Source organism: Aulonocara sp. 'chitande type north' Nkhata Bay, linkage group LG23 (assembly GCF_057382095.1).
Source record: "Aulonocara sp. 'chitande type north' Nkhata Bay isolate Kocher_YH1m ecotype deep benthic linkage group LG23, A_spYH_male_GT1.1, whole genome shotgun sequence".
NCBI lineage: Eukaryota > Metazoa > Chordata > Actinopteri > Cichliformes > Cichlidae > Aulonocara > Aulonocara sp. 'chitande type north' Nkhata Bay.
Genome location: NC_141365.1, coordinates 5,990,807 through 6,001,357, shown reverse-complemented (window position 1 = coordinate 6,001,357; position 10,551 = coordinate 5,990,807). Strand labels below are relative to the sequence as shown.

At 41.0% G+C, this 10,551-nt stretch overlaps 1 protein-coding gene across 2 annotated transcripts; it reads right to left on the bottom strand.

Moving 5' to 3' along the window:
• Positions 1 to 661: 661 nt before the first annotated feature.
• On the bottom strand, positions 662 to 8,660 carry gclm (glutamate-cysteine ligase, modifier subunit). 2 transcript variants are annotated; one of them, XM_086283666.1, is made up of 7 exons: positions 8,257 to 8,660; positions 6,386 to 6,448; positions 5,455 to 5,539; positions 5,053 to 5,109; positions 4,769 to 4,908; positions 4,511 to 4,625; positions 662 to 4,020 (listed from the first exon to the last, which is right to left on the bottom strand). In XM_086283666.1, the coding sequence occupies exons 1-7, from the start codon at positions 8,395 to 8,397 to the stop codon at positions 3,851 to 3,853; spliced, it is 771 nt and encodes a 256-aa protein (XP_086139792.1). In that variant the 5' UTR covers positions 8,398 to 8,660; the 3' UTR covers positions 662 to 3,850. The 2 variants fall into 2 exon arrangements, with proteins under 2 accessions (XP_086139792.1, XP_086139791.1); XM_086283665.1 differs by having other exon boundaries at positions 668 to 4,020; positions 4,769 to 4,971; positions 8,257 to 8,658.
• Between the last annotated feature and the right edge of the window lie 1,891 nt (positions 8,661 to 10,551).

The window sequence follows — 10,551 nt, the reverse complement described above, 5'->3', positions numbered from 1 at the left end:
CCATCTGTGTCAGTTTTAAGCAACTATTAACGTTTCCAGTTGGGTTTAGACCGCAAAGAGACGGTTAATTATTAGATATAAAAGCCTAATGCTCAAAATCAGGAGCAAAACAACCTAAATTGCATGCTCTGTTTTGATAAAGGAGCACAAAATGACAAAATAACCAAAATTGTGTCATAAAGCATAAAAAAATTGGGGTGGGGGATACTATCTACTACTATGTTCTTTATTAAAACAACACAAGCTTGCATATTAAGCCAGGGGTGTCAAAAATAAAGCCCGGAGGTCAAAATCGGCCCGACAAAGACTCAAATCCAGCCAGCTGGACAAATTCTTAATAATTCTTATAAATAAATAACATATTGCTTCATATTTTCTGTGAATTAGTGAAACTTTGTTTTATACTTACAGCAGTCAGGCAAATAAGCTGCCAAAGTTTTTCTGCAATTTTACACCGATATTTCTTGCTTGTTTCTTTCTTTACTACAGCAGCTGAAATTCTTATGTTTAGACATTTCAGCTAAATGTTTAGCTAAACTTCTCACTGACGCAAAGGCTAATTTAACCACTTTAGATCCCTCTATTCTATTCTAAGTCTTGTATCAGCAAAGGAGGTCTAGCTGCATAGGACTTAGGAAAGTATACACTTGGTACACCTTGCTAGTGGCTTAGACCCCATTTAGCCTTCAGAGATGCCTTAATTCCTCAGGGTCTAGTCGGCAGATTTGCTGGCTGCACATCCATGATGCTGATCTCCTGTTCCCACAAAGGGGCTCTGTTGTATTGGACCATGGAGATCATTTCAGTTCACTGATTATCACATAGAAGAAAGCAGCTTGAAGTTGAGTTTTGTGACATCAGAGGGTGGGTGGACCGAGGCCATAAAGGGATGTACGCGGTCAGCAACAACGCAGGCAGGCTGTGGTGTTTAAACCATGCTAACTGAATCATAAACTTGCTGGCGTAACATTACAAAAAGCCTGTTTTTTAATCGAATCAATTCAAATGAAGACTGACCCCAAATACTCTGCAGGAGGAAATTATTCACCAGTGTTAATTATTTTATTTCATTAACATTTACACAAGCCCAATCTTTTTAAACCCCTCACCCCACCGTCGATTCCAGGTCTTCATTTTATCAACACCCAATTCATGATATACTTACAGGAGACACTTAATGTTAAACATGTTTTACAGTACGAGTAAATTCCGAGGAGTTCCTGGACCCTGTCTGCGATTCACAAATACAAACGTATTCCTCAAAAGTTTTTTCACATCTCCTCGGCACGGAGATTCCAGTGCTTTTAAACGACACATTTAAAAGTCATTTACTTTTAAAATACTCTCCCTCTGATTAATCTCATGAGCAAGATTGGGAGGTGAGGATAAAATTTTTGATGTCATCTTAAAAAAAAAGTACATGGTTAAAAAAAAAGAAATGAAAAAAAAAAAGAGCATAACAGAACAGAGTTATATGAGCTCACATGTCTGTCTGCTTTACAGGTTAAAGTCTAATTCAGACTCCCATCATACCACCACCCGAGTACCCAACCGTCACACGCATGTTAACGGTTTTATAACCGAAGGAATGTAAATATTATATAGCATGAAAAATCCCGCTCCCCACAAGTTATAATTTCCCTCTTTCCACATACGCTTCTCCAGAGGTGGGACCAAGTCATTGTTTTGCAAGTCTCAAGTAAGTCTCAAGTCTTTATCCTCAAGTCTCAAGTCAAGTCTCAAGTCATGTCAGGCAAGTCAGAGTCGAGTCTCAAGTCACTGGTGTAAAAGTCCGAGTCAAGTCACAAGCCTGAAACTTTGAATTTCAAGTCCTTTCGAGTCTTTAAAAAAAACAAACGAAAAAATAATGTTGCAGTTATATGCTAAATGTAAATATTAGACCATGTAATTTTTAAATCTGTGTTTTTCTCAACACATACAAAATAGTGAACTTAGAAAATATACACAAATTGTGAAATTGCACCTCTATAAAATGCAGCTCAATTAAACCTAGCTCCAAGAATAATTTTCACCGACAGTTCTGAGATAAGCTGCATGTTATTCTTGGATGCGGTTGTAGGACCAGCTTTAAAATCGCATGACAAAAATATCATACACATTAAAAAAAACTGTATCACCAACGTAGCCTGGAAAACATTTGCTAGTTAGATGAAGTCAGCTATCTCATCTTAGCATATTTATAATTATACGGTTCTTGGAGTGAGTGCACACACTCATGAAGTTTAGTAACTTCAGGTCACTGCAACAAGCCCAGGTACAGTTTACCGACGGATGGGTGCAGGACCTTGAAATGCACCGTGTAGAAAGTAAAGACCATCGTAAGTATCATAAGTTTACCAGTCTCACAAATCGTCTTCATAAATACACATTCGTTAACCGTTTATTAATATAACCTTTGAGCTCAATGGTAATTAATTAGTAGTGGAAATAATTTCTGGTAGCATCACAGAAATGTAGCAGTGACAATAATATTGTATGCTGTAATCGTACTGGGCAATTAGTGATACAAAAAACCTGTTTTATCCTGTGAATAAAAGTATATGTTTTTGTCAGTATACCATAATAACAGAAGCGAAACGCAATATTGTGTCAGGACAATTTACTATTTATGCACAATAAATAAAGGAGCATAGCGCGACAATTTCTGTTCAGCGCCAGACTTGCTTGTAACCTATATCACCAATTATGTTAAGAAAAATGACGCATTAACTACAACAGCAGACTGACCTTTGTGTAAATGCTTGGAGCAGACCAACCTGTGAGCTGGAGGGTTCTAGGACGTTATATTTGATCTTTGAATGGCTGCAATCCAGTCGCCTCTTTGTTACTTCGGAAACATGGTTTGAACAATTTCTCTTCAACGACGTAATCCGATAACAACCGATCTCTTTACCCGTCGGCTTCCCGTGGCTGTCATGCGACCGGCTATTGCAGTTAATAATACAACAGCTTCTTGACATTTTTGTGTTTCTTTTTATCGCTGTGTGACTGATTTTAATTGAAAGCCTGCGTGCGCTAGTACCGCTTGCCACGAGTTCCCAGAATCCTTTGCGGTTCTACCCGTGAATGACGTCACATTTTCAATCTCCATATAATATGCATGTTAAATTTTATATTTGGGGTAAAATATCAAGTCTTTTCAAGTAAACCGGTTCAAGTCCAATTCAAGTCCCAAGTCATTGGTGTAAAAGTCCAAGTCAAGTCACAAGTCTTAGAACATTTTTTCAAGTCAAGTCTAAAGTCATAAAATTAATGACTCGAGTCTGACTCGAGTCCAAGTCATGTGACTCGAGTCCACACCTCTGCGCTTCTCTTGCTTTAGCACTTATTTCACTCAGACTGGTATTTAAAGCATGATTCACACAGACGCGGGGAAGACAAAGCAGGGTTGATAACAGGAGGAGCAGATGCGAGGCACTTCATATCAGAGTATGGTTGAGAGACCTTCGTCATGGAGGTTTAACGAGCAGCACCTTTAAAGCGGCCTCTGGTGCGCTGATTTACACCAGATCTGTTACCTTACTAGTCACGGTGAGTCACCATGTGTTAATCTCAATTTATCAGTCTTTTCTCTCAAAGCTGACAGTGGAGTTGATCTTTGCACGTTCATGTCCGACTTTAAATCTCATGGAGACAGTGGTAAAGAACACCCGCGTGTCTTTAACCGAATGAATCACAGATGAGGAAGATGCAACCCGTCCGTACAGTTAAACAATGACTTCATGATTCATAATGATTGGCAGCACCCATTATTCAGAGCTGTAACTTTGCATGTGTGTGAATAAAAACGGAGGAAAATGGCTTCATCCCGCTCTCTCTAGTTTGGGTGCTAGGTGCTTGTCTTCTTTGCACTGACGAGGTAGCCCTTAGACTTGATGATGCCCCTGCTCTTGACAATAACGTTGTAGCGCAGGACCCACTCCAGCCTCCAGTCACCGATGTTCAGGTCCTGCGCTCCCGCCCGCACCGCCTCCTGAAACGTGTCTGCAGATATCAGCTCTGGAAAAAAAGAAATCAGTGCAAAGAAGGAGCAGTTTAAAACTCAATAAATAAATAACAGTCACAGTTTACTGTAAACTACAGAATGCAACTTATACTACACAAAGTGGGAAGTCACAAGCATCCCACTAAAGCCACTGAGCAGCCCAAGGACAAAGGACATGGAGAGGAGACAGCAAAGCAGGGAGACAGAGCAGGGGGAAGACATGCAATAAATGGCCTGAGACTGGGTTAAACAGCCAGGCCTCTGATTACCGGGTCACCTTATCAACCCTGCAGGTATACCTGCATCCCTGGTATGCGTTTTTAATCTTACAGGAATGATTTAGCTGCTCAGAAAATTTTCAGTGTTCTATTTTGTTTGAATATTTGAATTAGGACAAAACTTGAATTGGAATAAATGTTGCATTTATAGAAACATTAGCTGCATTCCAGTTTTACTTAGTAACAATTTAAAAACAACTATATGTCCAGCCGTCAACATCTTTACCTTTGGGATCATTATGCGTCAGCAGCTGGATATCAAACTCCTTAGCAAACGCTGTCAGGTCTGGAGGCATCACGCAGCAGGAGGCCAGGTTGACCTGGTTACTGCTGGGCTTTATCTGCTCCGAGAAAAGGAAGGTGATGAGGGAATCGTAGCAGATAACAGATCGTTGTTCTCATGTGCTATCCTAATCAGAAGTCAGCATCACTTTTGACTGGCGATGACAGATTAAAGCTCGCATGTACAAAGCTTCCCACTGACCTGAGCCCACTTATAGAGCTGTTCCAGCAGATCTTTGTCCAGGTCAGAGGTGCCAATAGCGGCGATCTGCTTGCTTCTAACCAGAGCCTCCAGCTCCTCCCAGGCTGGCTGAAGGTGGGCCAAACTTTGGCTGTCGCCGTCTGAGGGCCCGGGTGGAGCAATGATAACAGAGTCAAGCTGGGACACTGCCAGCGTCTGGCAGGCTACGGATAACAGACAAATAAGGCTGTAGGTTTTAAGAAGCTTTTTGTTTTTTACTTTTGTTGAAGAAATTTAAAGCTCACCCATCTCCACTGCGTCTTTGATGGAAGACTGACCAGACTCATGCAGGAACAGCTTGACTGTGAAAACAACAAAGCATGAATAGCTGGTTCCTCTGGTGACTGCCACTTCTATCACTACCAACTCTATTCTGCAGTCAGCCAGATATTAGGTGGAGATGCTCTGAATTAATCCATTAGTTATCTGAATCAGGAATTTAATTTGGATATTATCTGATCGACAGGAGGACGTGTTGATTAAAAAAAAAAAAAAAAAAAAAAGGTGTGGTGACATCAAAGTTCATGTCGACTAAAACGTCAACCATGACCCTTGGCTTAAATCGCCAAGCTGGGTGATGAGGTACCTACAGGTCAGCGAGTAACTGGCTGATCCAGCTCTCTGCTGGGACAGCAACCAACACTGACCTGAAACCTTCAACTCCTCTCTCTCTTCAGGTGTGATTGCGTCTGTTGCCTCTGGTATGGAGAACTCCAGTGTGTCAGTCAAGTCCTGCATTAGACAGTAAAGAAAAGCGGTCTGATCACCGCCCTCATCCGACATGAGAAATGTGGCACGGCCAGTCTCACCTGGTTTTTACTATATGTGTATGTTGTACATATGTACAAATATACCATTCAGGCCATAAATATGACAGAGGGACAGGTGACACTGGTGAGGAGCTTTCTCACGTGCTGAACCGTGAACTTGAAAGATTTTATTGGTGGCCATAAGCGAGAAGAGACTTGCATTTGGATATATTTAAGGCCTCTTACTTCAGCTCTTTCAAACCTCCCACTGAGTCCGGTGGGCCTCGTGATATAAGCCGAGGCAGATTAGCTGATCCAAGCAAAAAAATACCCACAGTGGGAGTGAGTTCAGCAGGAGAGCTGGTTGACTACAACAGTTCCTAAAGCCTCCTTTATTTCATTTCAGTATTTTGAGACCATGATAAAAGGGTAAAAACACTGCATCCAATGCCCTCCAATTTATTTTAAAGTTAATGGGGAAAAAACTCCTCCATAAAAGGTTACGTCCCCCCCGTCCCCCCCCAGTCCCTTAAGCTAACAGACAGATGCACATTTGGTATGGCGCCTTTGGCAGGCAGCACTGCATGAACATTCACCATGACAGCCTAGAGCCTAGAGAATTTCTTTGATGTCCATCTACATCTATTGCGTTATTTTACTTTCCCAAGCACTGGACTCCATCTGACTGACAGTGAGACATTCACCTACTGCAGGTCTGACTATCGCAGCTGTGTATTACCCAAAGGCACAAACTCTCTGACAAACTGGTTTATATATTGGAGTTAATTACTACGGCTGAAACATTAGAAAGCTGAAATAGTTTTCCCACCTTGGATGACAGCTTTGTTGTGGAAATCCATTCGCTCAGCGAGGCTTGAATGCAGTCTCGAAGCTGAAACATCAAAACGGACTTACGGTTAGGCCAACGACCATGAGACATGCAGACAGCTGGAGCTCATCAGCAGACTCCCAAACAGCTGGAATATGCTGCTCCGAAAACATGACAAGTAATGACATCAGCTGGACCGACTTTAAAGGTATCCAATATCGGTCCAGTTTAAGGTGAACTGAATGCTTTGTTTATATAAAGAAAAGTCAACCTATTAACCTATGAACACAAAGATATTTGTGACATTTGCTGCATCAGTTGTTTTGAATTGAACGAGTGAGACAGGTTCATTAGTGTTGTGAGACTTTGAAAGACAAACTGTGACTGGTTTAACAGGATTTGTAGCTGCTGAAAAATGTCTTTAATAACCTTAGCTTTGACACCTCGCTCATATCAGTCAGATATCACAAATGGCAAAAGGCTCACAACTTATTTAAGGTGGTCACATGATTGCAAAGTTGGCCACACATGAACACACATGTAGTAATTTGTCCTACAGAAGTAAATTACATAACTGAACACTACCCATAGTTTGTGCAAGGCAAGGGCTGCAAAAGACTGTGTCGAAAAAATTACTTCCTAAAGCTCGATTTTGCTCCCTATAGCATTTTGTGAGAAGTTAGCCACATGTGTCGTGTTCCAAAACAGATTTTCAGTAATGACCTTAAAAGCCTACCCTGTGATAACTCATTTTTTCCCCTGTTGTGGCAGTAAAAGTTGTCTTTGATTGCAGATCTTATATAGAGAGAGCCACCAAACCACCTTAAACACAATTCTGACTACAGAAGACAAACGCAGGATCACACTTCATGAAGAAACACACATACAGGACGGAGAAAGTCTTATTACACTATTCAACATGCACTGCTCTGCACACCATTTGCAAAAAAACAAAAAAACAACAACAACAACAACCTGTCCACTATGCTATGGCTGATAAAAAAAGACTACAAGTGCCACTTTAGGGTAAGTTACACCCAAAATGTAGCCAAGAAAACTGCAAGCCATGTCTTTATTTTTGAGGATTTAATGAATGAATGCTGTGCTGAATCAGGAACAAGTCGAAACCAAACCCTCCCAGCAGTCCTGCCTTTATATAACACTGTAAACAATTCAGTTCACCAACTATTCAACTTTCAACTACTAAATCAAAATGCTGACAAAGGATTTTATTAAACGAAATGTTTAAACAGTTACAGCTTCAACAAAAGTGAAGATTAGTAGTTTATGTTTAGACAGTTATGTAACTATTAGGCTCTGGAGCTCTGACATGTTCTGTTCATTGTTTAGCCGTGAATGACTCATAAACCAATCAACCGCTGTATCAATATGTTTATTACTGACACATGAGCATTTTATGAGAGTAGAGCACACTGTAAGTGCTGGTTTTGTTGTCACATTTCAGGCTGTCAGTTAATCATATCACCTGCGGGTAATACACCTGTTTGACGCTCTCGGGTCTGTATTTACAGTGGTTTTCACAGCCTCGTGTCTGTAAACTTTTACCTTAGGCCGGATCGTAAAGTTGGTTACACTACGAACCTTTAACACACTAGTAAAATTAAAGTGAAACTGATGAGCTACACCACTTTAGCCCACATATGCGTCTAAATATGGACGGATGGGATATGAAATGCATATTTTCGAATGTATTTCAGTCATATTTCTCTTCATATAAGCTCTATGTGTAACCTTACCCAGGCCTATCAGTTACCACTCGTCGGTATCAATATCAGGTTGAATAATTAGCTAGGCGCTAAGCTAACGGGCTACATGCCACTGCCGTTTCCAACCGTCTTGTTATGTTTTACCTCCTCGCTGGGAGAGCCCGGACACTTCTTTTTCAGGCGACTTCGGTTGACCAGATTCCCGGTGTGGAGCCTGAAGGTCTTCGCGTGACTCAGCAGCATCTTCGCCTCAGTGTTGGTGTTGGTAGTGTTTTGAGAATCCATGTGCTCTCGGACGCTAGGCTAACAAGCTGCTAAACTGTTTAGTTGGCTGCGGTGAAATGTGACATCAGTAGTGTTGTCACTCCGTCACTGACTGCTGGACAAGCACACTTGCAACACAGACCCCCACCGGCACTGTCAAAATGATGTGGTCAGGATGACTTGCACTCCGCGCTGACTAGCTGGTTTGGTTGTTACTCGTAAGCCGGTGTGTCACGCCCACATAGCGGCGGCGGTGGAATGAGAGAGCTGGTCCGGATAACAACATGGAATGACATCCAGCGCACCGCACTGGATTCATGGAGCGGATTCTTGCACCGAACAAGTCCCACCACTGGATGGCGGTGTCTAAACATTACTAACAAGGCATTTACTCATTTGCCTTCAGTGCCCGGCTTAATTCTTTGTGGCGTGAATTCAGCAAGGTCCTGAAAATAGTTCTAAGACATTCTGGTGCATATTCACATGATAACATCACACAGTTGCTGCAGATTTGTTGGCTGAACATCCACAGTGAAAATCTCCTGTTCCACCAAATCCCAAACGTGATCTATTGGATTGAGATGTAATGACTGTGGAGTTCATGTGAGTCATTGCCATGTTAAAGAAACCAGTTTGAGGTGACCTAAACTTTGTAACATGGACTGTTATCATTCTGGAGGCAGCCATCAGATGATGGGTTCACTGCAGTCATGAAGGGATGGACATTCTCAGCAACAACACTCAGGTAGGCTGTGGTGTATAAACAATGCACCAACAAAAGAGTGCCAATATGCACAGGTGAGCCTGTGCAAACTGTAGCCTCAGTTTCTTGTTCTTAGGTGACAGTGGTGGAACCTGTTGTGATCTTCTGCTCATGTTGCCTATCTGCTTCCAGGTTTGACATGCCGTGCATTCAGAGATGCTCTTCTGCATACCTTCGTTTTAATGAGTGGTTATCTGAGTTGCTTTCCCATCAGCCCAAAGCGGTCTAGTCATTCTCCTTTGACCTCTTGCATCAAGAAAGCATCTTCCCCCAGAGAACTTTACTTGATATATTCTATTTTGGGGATCATTCTCTGTAAAACCCTAGAGATGGTTGTGTGGAAAAATCCCATTAGTTTAATAAATACTCATAAAACAACGATGCCAAAGTCACTTAAATCATCTTGGTTCCCAATTCTCATGCTCAGTTTAGCAGGTCATCTTATCAACATTCTTAAATGTACTGGTTTGCTGTCATCTGATTGATTGATTATATATGTGCATTAAAGAGATGTACCTAATTAACTGACACTACTGTGTATAATGTCGCTAATGCTTTATTTAAACTTGCATGCATTTTCAAATTTTCAAATTCAAATTTAATTCCAATTTATATATTCCTGATTTAATGAGCCATTCGCAGTTTCACTGTACCGGCCGCGTGTACTTAGACCTGCATGGCTTAATCTTTGAGACAAGCATATGCTACTGGGGACTGGGGACTTTAAAGATTTAAAAGTCTCTTTCTCAAGAACGCCCTGACCAAGAAAGACAGAAGTACAGCCAACAGAGTTGCACAACCTAGAACATACAGACCCACACACACACACAGGCAACAAAAAAATATGCAAAGTAACAACACTAAAATACAGCCGATAAGCAAATACAACACAAAAACAACCAAAGTTTGTGAACCTCAGTGGCTATGAACTCTGAAACATCAATAAACATCATCGCATTGGGCCAAAGAAATAAGTGAATCACGTTCAGACAAAACCTCTACAGTCAAATCATTCACAATCACCTTGAATTCATTTAGTGAGATCAGTTCCTTAAGTGTTTTGTTAACTTTGGAGCTGTTTCAAATCAAATCAAATCAAATCAAATCAAATCACTTTTATTGTCACATCACATGTGGAGGTACATTGGTACAGCACATGTGAGTGAAATTCTTGTGTGCGAGCTTCACAAGCAACAGAGTTGTGCAAAATACAATAATGTAAACAAGCAAAATACAAGAATGGCTACATCTGAAACTAATAAATATATGTACAATATATAATAGTGTATGCATTTCTGGATGTGTATACTAAATATTTTCCTACGTGTGTGTGTGTGTGTGTGTGTGTGTGTGTGTGTGTACACATATTTTACAAATTAAATAGAGTAAACAATAATAAATATATAAAATAT